Source organism: Propithecus coquereli, unplaced genomic scaffold (assembly GCF_000956105.1).
Source record: "Propithecus coquereli isolate 6110/MARCELLA unplaced genomic scaffold, Pcoq_1.0 Scaffold155, whole genome shotgun sequence".
Lineage (NCBI taxonomy): Eukaryota > Metazoa > Chordata > Mammalia > Primates > Indriidae > Propithecus > Propithecus coquereli.
In genome coordinates this window covers 1,471,655-1,493,309 of record NW_012139969.1, presented here as the reverse complement: position 1 = coordinate 1,493,309, position 21,655 = coordinate 1,471,655, and the positions used below count along the sequence as shown (strand labels likewise).

Below are 21,655 nucleotides of genomic sequence, written 5' to 3'. Positions count from 1 at the left end.
TCCTTGTCAAGGCAGAGATCGAATCTGGGTTCTCCCCTGTGACCCTGTCAGTTGCTGACACAGGGCCAGGAAGACAATTTCCCAGTAGGCCGCGGTGGGACTGGAGCTTGCCCTCTTTGGCCTCCTCAGGGCAGCCTCAAACGTGGGTTTGCGGTCCCTGGCCCCACACAGGCCCCGCAGGTGTTCGAGGCTTAGTGAGGGCAGGAACCTGGGTGGAGGGCAGGGGGCTGTTGGGCTCCACTAATTGTGCAGATGTTTCTCCCGCTGACCCCACTGTGGGGTAGCCCCCAGCCCCTCGGTGGACCCCACACCCAGGGCATCCTCCTCATTAGCGCATCTCCCCCTCCACCAATCCCCCAGCAGGGGAAGGGACTCCCACCTGTCTCAGCCTCCTCTTCTCTGCACCCTCGGTCTGCTCCCATTACGACAGCCCCCCATCACCCCCCGGCGGGGCACACCCTCGTCTACCTCCCCAAATCCTGCCCATCCTTTAAGACCCAGAATGAGTCCTACTTCCAAAGTGACATCCACGCTGCTCAGGGTGGCATCATAGGACCCTCAGTCTCTTCTCTGCCCAGAGGGATGCAGCTATGAGTTCTCTGCCCTCCACCCCATGCCCAGTCCAACATGTGGCCGGAATACCCCAAACCCACCCAGGCCCCACGACTGCACAGTGCTGGCTTACTGACAGTGCGGTGGGGTCCCCTGCATCGCCCTGCCCTGTAAGGACTGTTTCTCAGGAACAGGTTTATTACAGGGAACACACTAACCTCTTTCATAATAGCTACAGGCACAAAAACTACAAAAATATCTGGCTCTCGAGTGCGGGCAGCTCGGTGTGGGGCCTGGCCTGAGTCGTGGCTTGTGCTGCCTTTCGGGCCAGAGGCCCAGGAGCCTTCCAGCCACATCCCAGCGAAGACGAAGACGGGGAGCTCAGGAAGCGAGGAAGTGCCGTGGCTGGCTCCATGGGGGGGTCTCCTGGATGTGGCCGCCCCAGCTCCATTGGCTCCTGCCCCCAGGACCTAACACACCCGTTGCTTTCTCCAGGGCTCCGGCTGGCTCTCCCACGGGCAAGCGGGCAGAGCAGAGGCCCCCTGAGGCTCACAGAGTAGACAGACATCCATCCAACCGTGGCGATCCCGGGGACCTTCGGCAGAGCTGTGCTCAGTGGAGGGGCTGCTAGGGATGGGGCGGTGCTGGGAGAGCCAGAGAGGGAGCAGGGTGGGGAACGCAAACGTGCCGCGGCACAGAAGGGCAGGTGGGTTGGCCTCCCCTCCCCTCAGGGCTGGGTGCCATTGGCCCGGGCACCTGGCCGGGCTGTCTTCCGGAAGGCCTGCAGAGCTGGGTTGTGCAGCAGCGTGTAGGCCAGGCCCCAGCGGGCCCTGCCGCAGCTGGCCCTGGGCCCTGCTCCCCTGGTTATGGGGTCCTTTGTCTGCAGCAGCTGCAACCCTGAGAGGAGAAGACCTTCTGTGGGTCCCTTAACAAACACCCAGCCTAGCCTCCCCAGCCCCCAGCCCTGAGCAGAGGGTCTGAAAATCCCATGCATAGTGAGGGTGGCTAGCCTGGGGTCCCAGGTGCCAGCTCAGAGTGGGAAGTGGGAAGACTCCTCTGTGGGGTGCAGAGGGCTGTTTGTAAAGGCTTGGGATGTCACCCTGCAGGTGGCAGACAGAAGAGGGAGGGATGAGGTCTATGGTCGGACTGGAAGCTGGCCTGGAGCTGGCTTAGTGTCCCCTCCTTACTACACACTTCCCAGGCGGCAGAGAAGGAGGGGGTCATACTTCCCACAGGGAGAGGTGAGGGTTGTGGGGTTGGCCTGGGTCGTGGTGGGTATGCCAGAGGCCCTTAGCAAGGCAGCCGTTTCACTCCGCGTGTGCACACACATGGGTGTGCTCCTACCGTGGAAAACATTACCCAGAGACCAGACTGGGAGGGGCAACCACAGGCCGCCAAGGGAGAGGCAGTGAGAATTTTCCTGGCGTTCGCTCTGGGTTGGGGGTGCATGCCTCCTTCCTGGGAGAAGCTGGGTAGGCTCGGTTCCCCCCATCTCCAGAAGTGGGGCACACCTTCTTCCTCCCCTGGCCTGAGGCTGTCCTGGGGGGCTGGCGGGGTCCAGGGCCGGGGGCTCCGTGCTCGCAGGAGCAGGGTGCAGAAGGCTGTCATGGCTGGATGCGATTGGCTGACTTCAATCTTCAAGAAGTTGCGGTATGTGTGGTAACCTGGGGTGCGGTGGGGGACGGCAGCACTGAGGGCACAGGGCCCACCAGCAGACCAGAGGCGCCCAGAGCCCCTAACGCACACACAGGGAGTGTGCAGGCACACCCTGCAGCCAAGCATTAGGCACGCCGGGCACGCGGCACACACGCTGCACACGGGCACACACCACACCCGGTGCACACACCGCAGAGCCAGGCGGCGCACAGTGCAGCGGAGCACAGGTGGCACGTGCTTACAGACATCTTCGTGAACTAATCGGCTCGTGGACCTGGGCAGGGCAGAGCCCTCCCTCACCACTAGGGTAGCCTGAGCAGCCCCTCAGCCCCCAGCCCTGCTCAGGGTCCTTACCAGGGTCAAAAGTGGCAGCTCTCGGGGGCAGCAGGCTGAGGTCTGCCTGGCCGAGGTGGACAGCGTTGTAGAGTGCAGAGAGGAACACTCGCCAGGCGGCCACCACGGCGCCCACCAGCACGTTGAGGGGGAAGAGAAGAAAGGTGGCTGCGTAGAGTGCTCGCCTGGGGTGGGGGAGAGGAAAGGCTGAGGCGGGCCCCCCACCCTGATCCCCCTCCTTAGGGTCAGGGTCAGACCCAGATGCCCAGAGCTGCTGTGCATTTACTGAGTGCCTACTGTTTATCGGGTGTGCCTTCTGTGCACCCCACCCTGTGCTGGCTGGGACTTGTCTACTCGGGTCTCTCTGTGAGCCAGGTATCTCCCACCTCCCTCCTCGGGCCCCCTGTCTACTAACTCCGAGTCTGTCTCGGGGCCAAGGTTCTCCCAGAGCCTTGCCATCTGTCGTGGAACCTCCTTCCCGCAAAGGAAAGAGGCCCATGGTTTGGGGGGGGACTGAGGATCTGGGGAGAGCAGCACTGATTCCCAAAGCAAGAAAGGCTCATAGGGGTATTTCTGGCCCCATGACAGGTATATAGAGAGGTATTTGGAGTAGGCTGGGCCACTGTCCCTTTTCTCTGCAGGTAAGGCAAGCTTTCTACGGTCTTCTGGGATCCCTGATAAACAAAGGGGAGAGATGGTAATGGAGGAAGAAGGGCACAGAAAGAGAGAGACGCTGAAGGAGAGGAGGCTGAGGGCCCAAGGGAGCCACAAGCCCAGGGGCCACCTCACCGGTTGGTCAGCTCCGGACGTCCGTGATGTGTCTTCAGGAAGACCCAGTTGGCTGCCACGTTCTGCAGGATCACAGCCAGGGCCAAAGTCAGCCAGAAGGGCCTGCGGGTGGGGTGGGGAGGTGGTCTCTGTTAGCAGCCCTCCAGGAAGGGGCCCCAGAGCCCTCCTTGCCTCACTCACCACGAGGACTCCAGAAATCGTAGAAGCAGGAGGTTCCTGCCGTGGAGCACAGGCACAAACACCAGGAAGGCGAGGGCTGTGGTTCCCAGGAAGAAGATGATCTGCTGCACCAGGAGCCCTGCCGGGGGTGGAGAGGCAGAGGGACAGACATCAGGTCCTGTGGGAGCCATGGTCCACCCCTGCCACCCCCAGGAATTCAAGGGCTTTGGAATTGAGCAGATCTGGTTTCAGATCCCTGCTCTGCCACTGCCTAGCTGTGCCGCCTTCAGCAAGTTACTTTACCTCTCTGAGCCTCAGTTTCTTCTTCTGTAAAATGGGGATAGTAGTCCCTACCTCAGAGGGCTGTTACGAGGATCCCATGAGATAGTGTCTACGCAAACTCTCTGAAAACCACAAAGTGCTTTGCAAATGTGATGAATATTTTTCCCCAGTTGCACCAGAGTTCTTGGGGATAAGAACACATTTTAAACAAACGTTTGCATTCCTACGAGCCAGAGCCTGGCGTATGGTAGGTGCCCAGGGTTGTCTATTGCAATAATCTGGCCAATTGATTCTACAGGATAATGTGTAGGGAGGGGCTTGGGAGGCACAGTATAAACAAAGTCTACCAAGAAGAGAAACTGTGACTTTCAGTCCTAGTAATTCCTCCACTCCTTTATCAGCCCTCCCCTCCAGCAAGGTGCGAGCCGAAGGGACCGAGGTGGGGAAGTCAGGCCCTTGGATTTGCAACCCTGGCCCAGCCCCTCCAGCGTCCGAGTGCTTTCTCCCTGCAGGGTCCAACATGGGAATGGAAACTCAGGGCGGGGAGGGGTCCTACAAGGTTATTTGGTTCAACTGTCTCAGGGCAGGACCCCCTTTCCAGATGCCAACAGTGTCCGAAGAACTCTGCTTGCACACCCCCAGCGAAAGGGGGGTGTCACCTCTTGAGGTGGCCCATTGTGGCATAGCCCTTCCTTACATGAGCAGGAACGGGCCACCCCGAACTTGCCACTTCCAGACCTGGGTCCACCCTTCATGTAAACAGCTGGTGGCACCCAGGGTTCATCTTCATGTGAAGGGTACCCACTTCCTGAGGGGCTCCTGCAGCCCGCACCCAACCTGAGCAGCTCCCTGAGGGTGGAGAAGGCAGGGTGGGTCCCTCCTCTTGCTCTTGCCCCAGAGCCTGTCCAGCACAGGCAAACACGCAGGGGCAGCAAGGACCTGCTGAGCGCCCTTCCCCTCTCCCACTGGGTCCAGGCGGGGTGTGGGGGCAGGGGAGCTCACCAAGGCAGGTGAAGGCAGTCTGGTAGGCACTGAAGCTCATCCAACAGAATATGGCTTGGCGGGAGGGGTGGGAGCTCTGGGGTAGGGGACCCAGGTCCAGGGTAGCCCCTCTGTGCAGAGCTCGAAGGTTGGCCCTGGGGTGGGAGCAAGGGAGGCAGGGACCTCAGGGAGCAATACACACTCCCTAAATTCCTGCTCTGGGCCAGCCTCCAGCCAGACTTCCTGTTCGATTACATGCCATAGCCATGGGCAGAAGCCAGAGCTGTGGAGCCCAGAGGAGGACACTAACCCAACCTGGGAGTTAGGGAGGGCTTCCTGGAAGAGGCGATGTCTGAGCAGAGTCTGAAAGGGTGAATAAGGGAGACAAACCAGGCCGAAGGCTCAACCTGAGCCAAGTCAGGAAAGTGGGAAACCACAGTGAGGGTGGAAATGACGTGCAGCTCAGCCACAGGGCGGGCAGCGAGGCGGACAGGGGCTAGGGGCCTTGGATCCCAGCACAAGTCGGGCCGGCCCTGTGGGAAAGGTCCCTGGGCAGGTGGTCTGAGGCCTGGCGAATGCACGGTGCATATGGGCCCATTCTCCTGCACTGGCGAGTGCCCAAACTCCCCTCCCATCCACCCGCTCCCGCTCTGCCTGGAATCCCCCACAAAAGGGCAAGCGAGGAGGCTTGGCATTCGACACCCGCCGCAGCCCCGGCTGCCTCTGACCCCTCTCACGTGAGGCCCACATGTCCCATCTCCTGCCTCTTCTTCCATCCCCAGGCACACGCAGGCTGCCTTCCCGACCCTTCTCAGAGGGCAAGCTCCACATGCTGCCCCCAGTCGCTTGTGCCCGTGTCACTCATGCTCACAGACAGGAAGGCCCGAGGGCAGCCCCGGCCCCACCTTCTCCTCCCACCGCAGTGCGGCCAAGCTCGGGGGCCCTCAGTGGCAGCCTGCCCCGTAGAAGCCTGCCCTCCCTCCAGCCCCAGGCTTCCCCACAGGCACTGCTAGTTGGGGGTCCTGCAGGCCCTCCCCCACTCTGCACTGGTGAGTCGGAGCCTGCCACCAACCTGTGTGCTGCCAGCGAGCGGACCAGGACCAGGATGGTGAGTGAGCAGGACAAGACCACGGCTGAGATGTAGCAAACTGGAGGGCAGAGGGAACGAAGGGGAAGGTCAGGCCTTGAGCGTCTCCCGGGGTCCTCTGAGCCGGTGCCAGGGTGGTGCCTCTGGGGGAGTCACCCCTGCACCACACCCCGCTCTGAGTGGAGCCCTCTTGGCCATGCCCCCAGTTCTCAGATCCAGTGTAAGTTGATGACTTTGGCCGCCCCATCCTTCCCAGGGACATATGGGGGCCAAGATGGAAGAGGTCAGCTCTGGGTCCGTGGACCTGGCCCTCACTCTGGTGCTGCGGCTTCCAGTGCTGCGAGTCCCAGCGGGAGACCCCATCCCACCTGGCGTCGGCCTCCAGCTCCACCGCCTCTCGGCCACATGGCCTTCAGGAGGGCGCTCCAGCTCCCAAAGCCCCGCTTTGCTCGTGAACATACCGCGGGACAAGCTGTTATGTTGTCATCTCCCAGGGTGACGGGAGACTCAGGAGAGGGCTTTGCCCAGCCAGCCACATGGCCAGGAGTGACGCAGGGGGTACAGCCGTTTCCCAGCAGATCCAGAATGAGCCCAGCGCCTGCACCCTGGCCTGGTCAGGCAGCGCAGGGAAGTGTCCCTGGTGCCCACGTCCCCACCAGGAACTCGGAAGGGGGGAGAGCAAACACACAGGGACAAGGCAAGCTCTCAGGCGCTAGAGCAGGATCAGCTGGAGCTGCTAAAACTCCCCATCACACCTGACAGTTACATCAGAATCTCCGTGGGCGGCACCCAGCCCTGGCTTTGCGAAAGGCCACGACTCCTGCCTGCAGCCAGGGCCGAGAACCCTGCTGGGGGCTTTCTGAAGGCAGAAACTTCATGACTTATTTCCATCGGCAACGGATTGAAATTAATCAGTCACCGACACTGATTGAGCGGTGGCGTTCAAACTGCCTGCTTCGGAGTCACGGGGGACTGCGCAGCCGCAGGTGCTGGGCCCCACCCTCCGAGTTTCCGACTCGGTAGGCCTGGCGTGGGGCTTGAGCGCTAGGAATTTCAAAGTTACCAGGGGTTCCCAGGCACAGCCAGGGCTGAGAACAGCCTTCAGAAACCTGGGGTCTCGCTGCCTGTCCTGGCTCCCTCCTCCAGGGCCCTCAGAGGCGCACGTCTCTGAAAAGCAGGGTTGGGAGAAAGCACCGCAGGTGCGTAGCCCCAGCCTGCGGCATTGCCCCTCTGGAGCCGGCTCGGCTGCAGCGAAGGTGCACTCTGGGCCATTTGCTGCCAGGAGGAGCCTCTGGCTGGGCCGGGCCGGGGAGTGACAGGCTAACACGGGGTGAAGGGTTAGCAGGCGCCCCTGGCTGGCATTTGATCCCCACCTGTCCACCTCCTGCCTCTCTCTCCCTCCATTGGCTCCAAACGTGGGTCCCTCCAAACCCCGGCGCCATACCATCTCCTTTCTTTGCTGCCTTGGGATCCTGCACATGCCCCTTCTGAGCCCGCTTTGGGGATCGATCTGTCTCCCCTCTCCTGATTGAGGGCCTCAAGGACAAGGGTGGCTTTCTCACTTACAGCACCCATCTCGCAAGTAGGAAAATTGAGGTCAGGAAAGGTGAAGCGGCTTGCCCAAGGCCACTCAGCTTGTAGGTGATGGAGCAGAGGCTCTAATCTAGTCTGCCTGACTCAGAGTCTGAGCTTTCTGTGAATCATGCCAAGCTTATGGTCCAGTGCCAGGTGGCAGCCCTAAAAGAAGCTGTCGAGCTCAGAAGACACTAACTAGCTCCCTAGGCTAAGAATAGACCAAAGGACTCCCAGACCCCAGGCCTAGACTGCTGAATGGCTTTGGGCAGATCTCTAACCCTCTTGGGCCTCAGTTTTCTCATTGCAAACTAGGAGAGTAAAACGCCGTTCTATTTGGCCCCTGCATCCAGAAAGATCCAAAGCAGGAGAATTTTGAGCTGGAAACTGCAGGGTGTGATCACAAACATAAGGTGAGATGCGTAGAAGCAGCGCGCATTGCCCTGGACGTGTCACTTCTTGCCCCTGAGCTTCAGTTTTCTGCTTTGTGAGGTGGGTTCAGTGATGCTGACCTAGCAAGGCTGCCGTAAGTGAGGGGTCGAGCTTGGACATGGGTTGCCTTGGGCCTTTTTTGCTCCTGTCTATGGCCCAGGTTGCAGCCAGCTTAGAAAATCTCCCTGGAGACCTCATTTTCAGCCCACCTGGAACTTGTCACCTGTCCAGCAGCAGTTCCAGGGCAGCCTCCAGTGCGAGAGCTAAGGTGCTCAGGAAGGTCAGGGAGGGAGGCCGCCACCCCACTCCCCGCCCCCCTCCCACAGTGCCAGCATTCCCAGGTCTGCAGGATGAGGACGATGTTATTGGTCAGGAAGAGCTGTAGAGCAGCCACACCTCCACCTCCAATACAGGCTGCCTGAGCTCCGACCTTCGCATGTTACTCCTTAGAAGCCAGGGTGCCCGTACCAGCCCGGGCCCCCAAGTCAGCCCCAGAACTCCTGGCCACCAGGCTTTGTCTCAAGGTGGTGGAGAGAGCCCAGCCCAGGCTTCAGGAGTCCTGCGTCCTCTTGTCTCCACTCTGCCTGCTGGATGGCCTCAGGCAGACCCTGCCCACTGTCAAGTAGGAGCACTTCTCAGTCCCCTCCACGGGGCTGACGGGAGGGCCTGGGAGGTGGAGTGGGTAGGTGGCTGCAGAAGGCATCAGACCCCAGACGGCAAGGCGGGATGGTTGCCTGGTCTGGGGACTCATCATCAGGGGAGAAGGAGCAAGGGGACGCAAGAAAGACAGGGATGGGGAAGGGAAAGCGTGCCCCTCCGCCCACCCCAGGCCCTGCCCTGAGGATTAGCTCAGAGAGGCTGGCCCACTGCCTCCTTTGCTCCTTCCCCGCCCAGCTCCCCCATCCCATGGCCTTCCTCATCTCCACACCTGGAGAGCTGGTCAAAGACACTGGGGGTGGGGGTGGGGGTGGCGATGCACGCCAACTGACAAGGAGCAGGGGCCACTGATGTGGTCCCTTTGGGTTTCATGGAAGCGCCAACTGCCCCTATTTGGAAACGAGGCAATCAAGACCCAGAGAGGGGAAGAACGTGTCCCAGGGTCCCAGTGCGTCTGCGCAGGCTGGGGTGCAGCGCTGGGGTCTCCTGGCTTGTGTCCCCACTGTGGCCCTCAGGGGCTCCCAGGAGGCCTCACCTTCCAGAGCCCACAGATAGTGCTTCACCAGCTCCACCACCTCCTGCCTGTCCTCTGACAGCACGATCCCAAAGCCGGCCAGCAGGTAGGAGACGTCCGTGGTGACCCCCGCCCTCACCTTCTGGATGGTGGGGACCACGCCCACCAGCAACAGCAGGGCCACCTGGAAGAGCCCCACAGTGAGGGCGCCAGGGCCTGGCTGCGCTCACACCGGGCACTCCCACCCCAGGAAAAGTGTCTTCCGTGCTAACGGGGAGGCCTCGGGGGAGGATCTGGCCGCACGCGGGCTGCAGCCACGTGCCCACTGCCACCCGAGGTTCCTCACGCCTCCAAACAGCCCGTCACAGACAGGTGCAACGATGGCCTAACAGATAGGCCTTCAAGCACTGCAACCGTATACAGTTGGCCCTGTATACAGTGGAAAAAACCCACAATAAAAAATAACAACAATAAACAATTCAAACTTTAAAAATACAGCATAACAACTATTTACGCAGCATTTCCATTGTTTGAGGTACTATAGGTACTCGAGAGATGGTTTAGAGTATAGGGGAGGATGTGTGTCATTACAAGCAAATACCACACCATTTTATGTCAGGGACTTGAGCGTCCGTGGATTTTGGTATCTGTGCAGGTCCTGGAACCACTCCCTACGGATACCGAGGGACAAGTGTCCCTACACCTCCATCCTTCTATGCATCTATCTATCTGTCGTCTGTCTAAACTTCAGAATATAGAATTCCCAATTTTTCCATGTTGGAGAAAGCAAATGAGGACAAGAATTAAAGCTGGATGGATGGGATTCAAATGGTGACTGCCCTGAGACACTGACTGTGTAGGAACTTGGCCAAGTCAAATTCACCTCTCTTTGCCTCAGTTTCCCCATCTGTAAAATGGAGAAAATCATTCCTACCTCCCAGAATTTTAATTTTTTTTTTTTTGGACGTGGTGGGGGTGAGTTTTTCAAACACGTTAGCTCACTGAATCTTCCCAGCTACTCAAAGAGGAAAGCGATTCTGTTTATTTCCTCCATTTTACAGATGAACTAGCTGCTACAGAGAGGTTGAATAACTTGCCCAAGATCACTTAGGAGGTAAATAATGGAACCAGGATGAAAATCCATGTGTACATGGATCCCAAAACTCTCACTCTGAGTCACTATGAGTCCAACAGGAGTTGACGCCGCCCGCCCGTCGGGGCAGGCCGGCATTCCCCACATGGCGAGAGCAGCCAGCCAGGATTGTGCGCGGGGCATTTGGAGAGCTGAGTGGGGCCGGAGCTGTTCCAGGCTTGGGGACTGAGGGCAGGGGTCCAGAGGCAGATGGCACTACAGGTGCAGGACATACCTGGTAAATGGCCGTGCCTGTCAGGGTGGCTGAAAGCACCAGCTTCAGGGGGAGGCGGAATCCTGCAGTCCCAAAAGAAGGGGCGTGGTCAACAGCACAGCACTAGCCGGGCCCAGGAGTCCCCGTCCCTCCCGAGGGGCCCAGGAAAAGCACCAGGGCTCACAGGACTCGGGACCACCAAGGCCAGGCCAGGGTCTTCCCCTTGTCCTGAGCTGGCAGTTGTCCCTCCCGATGACAAGGATTCTGGGGAGCAGGAGCCAGCCCTCCACTGCAGCTGTTCTGTGCAAGGGAGGTGAGGTCACCTGTCACTCTCGGCCGTAGCGCCCCACCCTTACCTCTCTGTGGAGTGTAGACGCACTGTCGGAGGCAGGCCCAGGCCGGGGACAGGAAGCCATGCTTGGGGGAGTGGGAGCTGTAGAAAGACCCAGGCAGGCGGTGGGGCCCTCAGGAGAAGCCCCTGCCCCCAGGGCAAGCCCCTGAGTCTGGTCACTTCTCACCTCTGCCCCTGGCCTGCTGCCCAGTGCTGGCCTCCCACACACACCTGCTAAGCAGCCCCTTCCACCGCACACCAGGCCGTGCCTGGGACCTCACCTGCTCTCCAGCGTCTTCCGGCGAAGGAGGGTCCTCAGGTATTCCTCAGAGTCGCTGCTCCGCAGCCCCTGTGAGAACAGCAATTGGACAGCAGATGAGACCTGCTCGAGCCGTCCCTGGGGCTCTGGCTCAGGGTCCTGGAGTGTTTGCCAAGCCGGTGCCCTGCAAAATCCTCTGGGCTGTGGTGGTGGCAGTGGGTGTGAGGCAGCCGACCTGTAGGGACGAGGTCTGTGCCCCTCAAAGCTGTCCCTTTCTTTCACAAATACAAGACCAGTCAGTCTCCTATGGAAGAACCCTCAATGCCGGGAAGTTCTTCCTAAGATCTATCTCCAACTCTCTCCTGCTTTACCCAGTCACATCCATCATTGCTTTTTTTCCATCCCTCAGGCCTCTGCTAGCTGAGAGGGGGTTGAAGGGGAACCTGTGTCCCATGGGCACATCCCTGACCAGGACACAGGATGGGGTCATTCCAGGTCACACCCCCAGGCCTCTCCTCCTGCTGCTACTCCAGGGAGATCACAAGGTGGCCGGATTTGTCTAAGCCACATTCCAGGCCTTAAGCTGCCCACAAAGTGGCAGAGGCCCATGGGAGGATGGGGTGAGCCCCTGACTAGTGTCACCTGTTGCCACGGCAACCCTGGGATCCAGGGCAGGAGTGGGTCAGCTCAAAGCTTGATGGGGTCTTTTGAGGCTTAAACCTCTTTGACTGAAGTCCAAAGAGGACTTTGTTCCCCTCGACACAGGGAGGAGAGGCGTGCATGGCGGAGGGTGAGGCAAAGAAGTCCCGGAAGGGGAGGTCACGGGACTCAGTGAGGCACTACTGCGTGTCCCTGGGGAGCCGTTCCCCTCTTCTGGGCCAGCCATAAACGTGAGGGGACCATGGCTTCCCAGGAGGACTATGAGCATCAGCGCAGCAGGGACAAGTCCCCAGAAGCCAGCTGCCTACCACGAGAGAGCCACACCAAGAGTCGGCGGCCTCCTCAGTCCCGAGGGGCCTGTCGGGGACCCAGCGCTGCCCTTTGGGAGCCTGAGCACCCCGGCCTCTCCTCTCCTCACTCTCCCCTCGGGCTGCGGAGCTGAGACCCAGGCCCAGCCTGCGCGGCTCACGCACGTGCCAGGCATCGCCTGGGGAGCACCTGCTCCTCGTCCACCTTCTCGGCCAGCAGCGGGCACCGCCACCCCCTGCCGTCGGCCTAGGTGCCTCCCATGAGCCCCTTCCCTCACCGCCCTGCCTGGAGAGGAACCCAGCCCTTTGGCCTCTGCATCCTCGGCCTTTGCTGAGACTGTCCCCCATCCCCGCTGAGAGCCCAGGGGAGTCTTCCTCCCCTCCCGCGTTCAGGGGCATTCAGAGGAGCCCGCCGTGTTGACATTGCACTGTCTGCATCCGTTGCCGCGTCCGTCTGCCCCCTCCCCGGGACCGCCTGCAGGTCACTCCCCGGTCAGTCAGCTCTGAGTCCACGGCACCCAGGCCAGGGCCTGACGCGGGGTAGGTGCATGGAAGGCTTTGCAATAAGATCTCAATGTCTTTTAAGAATTCTCTTTTACTATGATGTATCCGTCTGTCCATCCATCCATCCATTCAGTCCTCCATCCATCCATCCATCCATCCATCCATCTATCCAAAAATTCAAAACCATTTGCCGAGTATTATTGCGGGCTAAGATCTGCCCAGTGCTGCAAACATGGACGTGAACAAAGCAGACAAGACCCGTCTCTGCCCCTTCCTCTCGCTCCCTCCGGTGCCGACACTGCCTGCTCCTAGTCCCTCTCCGCTCTGGATCCTCCCTGGCCTCCAGGCCTCACTGAAGTCTATCTCCTCCAAGAAGCCTTCCCAGACCTCCCCTTTATTTGACGTTATCCAACCGCGTCCGACCCAGAGTTGCCTCGTGATGCAGTTCTGTCCTGGGTGCTCCCTGCGGCATCAGCGCGCGCAGAGCTCTGACTAGGCACAAGGCTCCAGGCCCGTCTCGTGTCTCCGTCTGGGTCCTCTGTTTCGAGAACAGAGCTGTGACGTTCCTGTCCTCTGACCCGGTTCTCCTTTCAGTCCCTACTGTTCACATGACCCAGTGCCTCAGGGGTCCTGGGAGCAAGTCAAGGGCCCGATCCAGCCTTTGCCTGCGGAGGGAGGACCGAGCAGTCACTCAATGACTCAGCAAACATTTTCTGAGCAACTGTTATGTGCCGGGCCCTACACGAAGCGTGGCCGTGGATACAGGACCACAGGCAGGGTGAATTCAGGGTGTCTTGGTGTGAGCAGGGGCGCCCCCCAGCTCTGGGCCCCTTTACCTCGAAGCCTGTCCCATGGCTGAAGCTCCTCACCAGCTGCACCGGGTACCAAAGGCTCAGGAATCCGAGGCCCAGAAGGAGAGGCAGGGAGGCCAGCAGGGAGTAGTACTTGTAGATCTGGACAGACAGATGGACACACAGACCTACCTTCTGCCTGCCTCCCCCAGTGGAGAACTGATCCGTTTCCCTCCCCACCTCTCGCTGGGGCTCTGAGGATGTCTGGGGGGCCGTGGGAAGGCTTCTGATCTACGGTCCCACAATCTGCCGGCCTGCTCACTTCCCCTCCTCAGGCCCTGCAGAGGTGCTCACCCCTCCCCCAGACCCCTGGACTCCCTGGGGCCTGAGAGAGGCCAAAGAGAGGTCACGTGACCCCTCCTGCCCACCCCCAGGGGCTGGAACGAGGCCAAGGACACCCTTTTCTGAGGCTGAAAACAGAGGATACCCTTTTCTATGTACCTATGTCCCTGGAGCGCTAGGACACAAGCTCCTGACAATCAGACGAAAGCCTCATTTTGTCCACATGCAATTTGCAACCTGGGCATCAGGGAAGTACATCCCCTACCTCCCGGGATCGAGGCCTTCCTGGAGTTGGGCCCCTTATGTACTCATTCATCTATTCGCTAATTCAACATGCTTTTACTGAGAGCTTAGTACGGGCCAGGTCCTAGGTGGCGAAAAAGACCCACCAAGTCCTCCATCTCAGAGCAACCTCCTGACCTTCACCTCCACCCTGGGGCACTGGTGGTGTTATCACCTCCATTCACGGGTGGGGAAACTAAGTCTCAGAAAGGTGGCATTGTTCCCTTGAGGCACTTAGCACCACCTGGCATTATTTTGTTTGTTTATTGTGTTTCCCCTTCAGAATGACGCTCTTGGAGGCCAGGGACTTCATTTGTCTGTTTCACAACGGTAGTCCAGTGCCTGGAAATGTCCCTGGTACAAAGTATGTGCTTCAAATATGTTTGTTGAATGAATGAATGGGTGAGTGAATGAATGAAGTAGTAGAGCTGGATTCAAATTCAGGTTGTCTGGCTCCAAAGTCGCCTGGGGTTCTAGACTGGGCAGCTTCACTGCCAGTGAACCGGTCCTGAGGTTCTGGAATTCTCCTTTTAGCCCTCAGAGACCATCCCCCAACTCAGCACTGGCGGGCTTCCAGCCTACTCCGGCCTGAGCAAACAGAGGGAGGGAAGTCTGGGGAAACTCTAACGGGGTGTTCAGGCTGCTTCCTCCTGCTCTGCCCATGTCCCCCTCCCTGGCCCTCCTAGACTAGAAGCTCCTGAGGGCAGGGCCCAGCTGCCTTGCCCCCTGCTGCTCCCACAGAGAAGCTGGGCTTGGATGCGCAGCCGCAGCCGGTGGAGTGAGTCCCCTGCGCCGGGGAAGGGGCAGGGAAGCCAGGCACAGGAACAGATGGAAGGAACACACTGGTTTCAGCAGCTGCTCTCTGCGCCCCTCTGTCCTCGGCCATGGTAAGTCAGCAGTTACCTGGGGTGCCTGGGGACACTCTGCCTTCTGCCAGACCTGGACCCCAAGGTGGGCCCAGGACAGTGCGCTGCCGAGCAGGTGTGCGGTTCTGTGGCCAGCCGTGGCACAGGCGGCCAGCGGGTAGTAGAGGGCCGCGTAATAGAGCAGGCCCAGCATCTTCCAGGACCCTGGAAGGCGAAACAGGCAGAGACCCGTGCTGGGAGGGCATACGTGGGGCCTGGGGGGAGCCCGTCCCAGTCTTTCTCCCTTCTCCAGCTTCCAAGCCCCTCCGCAAGTGCAACGGGCAAGAGCCCTGGGTTCAAATCCAGTCAAATCCAGATGCTGACTAGCATCAGCTCTGTGATCTTGGGCAAGTTACCTCGTGGAGTCTCAGTTTCCCCGTCTGTAAAATGGAAATAATCATAGCATGTTAGCAAGGCCAAAATGAAAAGGTTGATGCACAGTGCCTGGCACGGTGCCTGAGTAAGCACTTAATAAATTAAACTACTACTTATTATTGTTCTTTTCTCTGACCCTCGGTTCCCTCCACTATAAAATGGGGCTAACATGCATGCTCCACAGAGCCATTGTGAAGACTGGGTGACCTAAAGAGGTCATGTTGCCCGGCAGCGGCCCCTCCCATCGACAGCCTTTCTCGTTACCGTCACCTGCTTGAGCCAAGCTTAATACCCCAAGACCCCACCCCGCTGGTCCCATCGAGCGAGCCTCGGGCCTCAGCCGCGCTGGGTACCTGGGCTGGGCGGTGAGGCGAGGCTCAGGAAGGGCAGCGGGTCCTTGTCGGGGAGCAGCAAACACAGAGAACTGAAGAGGACCACGAAGACAGCAGCAGGCACTGTCCGGGGCCTGTCCCCAGCCAAGAAGTCCACAGGGCTGGACAGAAGCAGGGGCAGGGCAGGAGGGAGTCGCTCAGCCCTACACCCTCATTACCCAGGCTATGTTCCATAAACCAAGGGGTACAGTCAGCCCCACTTTCTGGACGGGGAAACTGAGGCTCCTTCCTTCCTTCCTTCATTCATTCCATAGATATTGTGGAGTGCCTGCTATCTGCCATCTCTGGGCCCTGTGGCAAATGATCTCGGGACACACACAGTGGGAACAAGCCCTAGCACTGCTCCCTCCACCCACCCTGGAAGCTCCAGGAAACAGCTGTCTCCACACTAATCAGTCTGTCTGTCTGGGCTGGCAAACCTTCAGAGAGCTCAGCGAGTCACAACATCCTTGTGCAACGGCCGCCGCCCTGGGCGGGGTGTGGACCCGGGGCAGAGGGTAGACAGCGGCCACGGCTGTCCCAGGCATCACCCTCTGGTGATGCATTCAGACCCTCTGCTTCTGCATTCCAGCTTGAGCTCGTGCTCTGAGAGCTCCACCCAAGCACCCCTCACAGGCATGGCAAGCTCTTTACTGGGCCAACCAGAGACCCCAGGCTGGTTCCCCACAAAACCAGCGTGGCAGGACCTGCCTGGGTGCACAGCCCAGGTCTGGGGTGTGAGGCTGTCTATCCTGGGGCTCCACCCGCCACCTCCCCCAACCCTTTGGTCTCTACCCTGTTGGCCTGCCCAGTCCCATCCCCTGCCCAGTCATGCCTATCCCAGGCTTTGGTTCCAGCCATACAGACTAGAAGTTAGTCCTCATAAATCTGCCTTTAAGCATCAGGGTCAGATGACACCCTCAGGGAAAGGAGGGTCAGCATGGCACTGAGGTGGTCATGGTCAGTGCAGACACTGAGGGCTGCCCGAGAAGTCGCAGCCTGGAGCTGGGTCCTGTTGTGCTGTTTCCCTGGGGTCTGGGCTGGAACCCGTTCTCCCCGTGTCCCGCACCTCAGGAGCGGGTGGCCCGAGTGCATCCCTCCCCCGCCCTCTGGGGGTCCTGAACTACACCTGGAGCTGTGGGGGGTGGAGAAAGCCCCCAGGCCGAGAGAGGTAGGGGTGTCCCTGAGGCCAGACCTGGCTCTTAGGTACCTAATGAATCACCCGAGTGGCCCTGTCAGCGAGGCCCCCTGAGTGGGGGTTCCCCCGCCATGGCACCAACCTGGGCAGGCCCGGCCTGCCGTGCCCACAGCCAGGCCGGAGCCGGTGGCGCCTCCCCAGCAAGGCCAGCAGCAGCAGCACGAGGATCTGAGAGGAGAACGCAGAAGAGGGATTGGGTGTCCAGGCCTTCCCCGAGGGTCTGAGTCTGAGGGCTTGAACTCAGACCCCAGGACAACCCCCACCTGCCCAGGGCACACTTGTGTGGTATCTTGGGGATGCTCAAGAGGTGACAGATGTCTGGGAGGTTGCACTTGGCCCGCATCCTGGTTTGGGTCCCCACCCTGGGAGAACTCCCAGATTCCTCCTCCCAGGGGTGCCCGGGGTCCCCTGTCACCAGGCCCAGCAGGAAATACAAGACCCTCCACCCAGGCCGGCAGCAGGTTGCCAGCCAGGCTGGGCTCAGGCTGGACTCACCGACAGCGAGGCAAGGCAGGCGTGGGGCAGGCCGGGCGGCACACTGGGGTGGCAGGAGGGCACTGCCCTGCAGAGCAAGCAAAGGCCAGCTCAGGCCTAGGTAGGGCCCCCCGGGTGAGCAGCTGGGTCTGGGGTCCAAGGCGTCTACACTGAGGCTCCACCTAACACCCCCCTCAACCCTCTGATCCCTCCTACCCAAGCCTGCCCAGTTCCACTTTCTCAGAGTCATGCTGGGGCCCTTGTGACCCTACAGTGTTCCAGCCCCATGCCAATCTCTGGGGTTATAGGGTGAAGGAGACAGGAGGCTCCCAGGGGAAGCAGAGTGGGCCAGCTCAGCCTGAACACCTGTTTTTGCTCACTTAGGTGCTTCCTATCCTCCAGGACCCACTTCACTGCTCCCCCTCCAGGAAGACTACCTGACTGCTCTGGCCTCACAGACCCCTTCTTCTCAGAACTCTGGTGGAGCATATACCTGGATCAAGCAATCAAGTGATTGGTATCTGAGACTGGTCTGTCACTGAAATGATCTTCCCTGGTCCCCCTCTTTCCTATTTCCCTCTCATTAAGAGCCTCCACGTACAGCTGGGCAGGTTGCACACTGCACAAGGATGATCCACCAAGGGAATGAATATGGTGCGAGGTTCAGGCCACACTGCTCACCAAGCCCTGTGCAGCTGAATGTACCTAAATGGGGGTCCTTTTCTAATTCCACAGAGGCTCCCTATGGCCTAGAAGAGGTGCTGTTCTCGCCCTGGCTGAGCACAGAAGGCCCATTGTGGAGATGAGGACATGAGTGAGGACAATGAAGGCCTCAGCTTCCCCCGCTGGGTCATGTGCCAGAGAAAGGAGGTTGGGCAGGAGCCCTGGGCGCAGGGCCGGCCCTGGACCTGGGCTAGCAAGCAGGACTGGGTCCCCAGTGGGGAGTAGACCTCCAGATTTGTCCAGCTTGGCCTGGGAGTGCCAGGGGGAGGGTGGCAGTGAGGTCTGGTGACAAGGGCCTGAGACAGAGCCCCGAACTGCAGCCAGGCCCTGCCTGCCCAGGAGGCTCAGTCGACCCGCCTGGGCACCTTCCTGCTGTGTGGAAACGAGGAACCGTGGCGGCTGCATCTTCCCCGTGAGCTCGGAGGCCTGGGACCCTTTGCTGGGCCATCCCCATCCCCCCTGCTTGCACTCTCTCAGGAAATCCCAGAGGGTGAGCGGTGGGAAAGAAACGGGCCACTTGGGCTTGTCCTTGGGGCGAGGGGCAGAGTGAGTCCATTCTGTGGCGCTCCATGGCCAGGGCGGAGCTGGCCTCCCCTGGAGCAGGACTCGGCCCACAGAGCAGCTGCCACACCGGGGGTCAGGTCCCCATCGTCTGGGCTCGGGCCTGACGCTCCCCACTTCCTACTCTGAGACCTCTCTCCCCAGCGTGTACGGCAGGGTTTGGGCACCTGCCCGGCCCCCTCGGCCTGCATCTCACATGACTGTCCTGCTCCGCCCTGTAGCCCTGGGCCCGGCCAGGGCAGGGACTCGGCAAACTGTCCCTGGAGCAGCTTGACCATTTTTCTGGGGCCTCACCCCAAACTAAGGGCTACCTCCAGCCCTGGAGATGCCCTCCATGGCCCTGTCTGGGAGAACCCCTGGCCCTTTCTGTACCACTTGAGGGCCCCGTCTGACCCCTCAGCTCAGTGTGTCCCTTTCACGAGCAAATGTTTGGTTGGACCCGTGTTTTGTGCCGTGGGACAAGCAGGATGGCACAGACACAAAGTACGACATGGGGGACGGTGGCTCGAACCCAGGAGAGGCGCGAGCAGGTGTTCAAGGACCCAGAGAAGGGAGAGGAACTTCAGGCAGCAGGAGGTGGCATCTGATTTGAGCATCTCTAGACAGAAAAGGGGACAGGCAGCCCCCCGGACAGGGAAGAGCAGGAGGAACCCGGGCAGTGCGGACAGCAGGCGGGGCCCGGCGAGGCTTCCAGCTTCACTGCAGCCCGGGGCTTGGGGAGACCAGATTTCAGCAGGCGTGGGGGGGTCCTGGGAGGCCACTGAGTGTCTGGATTTGAGGAAATTTCTGTGCTGAGTCCATGCTGGCCACTGTCGCCAGCACCCACCCGCCCCAACTCCAGCCCGGCGGTGCGGGAGTGTGCTCAGGTGCAGCTGGGAGCTCCGGACTCCTCAAAGCTTTGGTGCACCACGTCCCTCGGGCATCTGACTCACAGAGGGAGAGGTGAGCCCAAGTTCAGCTCCCTGGGATTCCCCTGAGCTCCCAGCTTCCCACTCCCACCTTTGGGGCCAGGAGGACGGCAGGCAGCTCGCCTGGGTTTGGCTAAGCAGGTAGATTCAAACGAATCTCTTCATCCTTACGGGTGCCATGCCCTGGAGTGGGAGGGGGAGCTGCAGATTCCAGATGCCACCCACATTAGGGACAGCACTCGCCATCACCAAGTCCCTGCCACGCACGCAACTTCATTCTGAGACCCTATCTAAACACCCCAGCTACAGAGCTGGCTGCAGGCACCTGGCCCCCAGCCAGAGTCCAGGCTCTGAGGCTCCCAAGGTCACAGTTTCAGATTCCGGCCTTAGCCCAGGTTAGATCTTCATCCTCATGGGGTTCCCGGCCCCTCCCCCTCTGCTCCCTCCCAGCCCATACATACACAGAGGGGCCCCGTGAGCCCATGGGCTCTCAAGGTCAGCCAGGGCTGAGTGGGGAGCACACCCTTGCCGACAGCAGGCTGTTTTCCACGGGTCGGAATCCTGAGTCCTCCAAACAACAGCTCCTTCCCGCAGGCCTGGGTGGGGCCTCCATCCCTGCTGGGTGACCCAAGCCCAGCCAGGCTGCAGCCCCAGCCCCTGGGGAGGCATGCAAGAATTTTTCCTTCTCCAGTTTCGGGTTTTGATGGAGAACAGATGTGCACACATCTGGCTCGGCAACCCCCCCGGCCTCACCTTTCCAGTTCCCCAAACATCAGACAGAGCAGGGAGGCAGGCGATGGGGCCTGGGCCAGGAACGACGGGGGAGAACTGAGCTCTGGGTCCCACATAGGCAAGGTGTCTTGGCAGCAGGTCGGGGGCACAGAAAGGCCCGGCGCCCCTGCCAGCATGCCCAAACTAAACAAAGGTAGGAAGGGCCTGGGCGAAGCAGCTATGGCTGGTCCTCAGGTCCTCACCCTCCCCTGGGCTGGCCTGAGCACACTTGCTAGAGAACAGGCCCTCCTCGTCCTCCCGGAGACTCTGAGACCGTCCAAAGACAACGAGGCGCATGTTTGCTCGGGGCCTTCTCCCCAGGCCTCCTTCCTCCAGTTCTCTGCCCTCCCGCACACCCCCAGAGAACCCCACGCCCCAAATGGTCACCAGGGAGACCAGCTGCCCTTCGAAAGCAGGCCCCCTTTCCCCAACTCCCCTGGCCTTCCCCATCCTGGCTGTGGCCAAGATCACCCAGGGAGACACCCCAGACCTGTCGCCCCAAATCTGCAAGGATAAGGCCCAGGAATCTGTATCTTTGACACACCACACAGGTACTTTGTAGATGACCAGCCTGGCCCATGTCCCCTCCTCAAGCACCTTAACAGAAGGGCAAGGGGTGTTGTTCTCATGGAACAGAGGCGGGGACCGAAGCCCAGAGAGGCTGTGGCTTGCCCAGAGTCACACAGCAAATGAGTGGCAGAGCCAGTCTCAGCAGCCCTGCCCAGGATCTCCCTCCCCCACTGGTAACCCCTGCTGCACCCCGCTCTGGTGGCCGACAGAGCAGGGCCTCCACACTCACCCCTCCGGCTGCAGCTCCTCGGCCCCCGGGGCCTCATCGATGTACCAGGAGTAGTCATCTGCCGCCCCCGAGGAGCTCTGGTTCCCTGTGGCTGGGGAGGACATTCTTGGTCCTTCTCCTTTGACCCCCAGATGAGAGAAAAAAAGCCACTACAGATATGAAAAGAGGCTTAAGAGAGAAAAAAAGAAAGAAAAACCAAACAAAGAAACAGTTCTCTTTAATCCTAAAGGTTACTTTCCTGCCTTTAGCTCTCTGGGAAAAGCCCTTCTGGGACTGTGGTCCTGGGCAGGCTGGCACGGGAGGAGGGGAAGGGCCTCTTGTGTCCCCTCCTGTCCTGTCCTGCCCAGTCTCGCCTGGTCCTGCAGGGCTAGTTATCCTCTGCCTCGGGGTCCTGGGGTCTTGCTGGAGCCTCTCTCTGTCTGACCGCCACCAGCAGGCCTTTGTTCAAAGGACCGTTTTCAAAGAAGGTTTGCCCAGTTCGAGCTGTCCTCAGAGACCCCCGTTTCCTTTCCCCTCCCCAAGCCCACCTAGATGGACCCACAGGCACACCAGGAGGGAGGACCCGGGAGGAAGGAGCTGCAGAGATGAAAGGGTGGGCGGGCCGCGGGCAGCTCCACATGGCCTGCTGGCCCTCCCGGCTGGGCTCCCTGCCCCTCCCGCTCTCTGGGGTCCTGCCCAAGCCCCCACTTTGCTCAGGCTCCCTTGAGCCCCTCCCCCAGCCTCAGCCTACCTC

The 21,655-nt window shown here is 60.2% G+C and overlaps 1 protein-coding gene across 1 annotated transcript; it reads right to left on the bottom strand.

The window, feature by feature from the left end:
- Positions 1-1,279: 1,279 nt before the first annotated feature.
- STRA6 (stimulated by retinoic acid 6) lies at positions 1,280-21,039 on the bottom strand. The gene is made up of 18 exons (XM_012640547.1): positions 20,923-21,039; positions 17,182-17,248; positions 16,769-16,854; positions 15,471-15,610; positions 15,099-15,122; positions 14,741-14,907; positions 13,259-13,375; positions 10,973-11,040; positions 10,717-10,793; positions 10,382-10,443; positions 9,036-9,198; positions 5,825-5,900; positions 4,774-4,907; positions 3,511-3,628; positions 3,331-3,432; positions 2,563-2,726; positions 2,064-2,216; positions 1,280-1,449 (listed from the first exon to the last, which is right to left on the bottom strand). Exons 1-18 carry the CDS (start codon positions 21,024-21,026, stop codon positions 1,280-1,282), a joined length of 1,992 nt encoding a protein of 663 aa, XP_012496001.1. The 5' UTR covers positions 21,027-21,039.
- Positions 21,040-21,655: the final 616 nt, after the last annotated feature.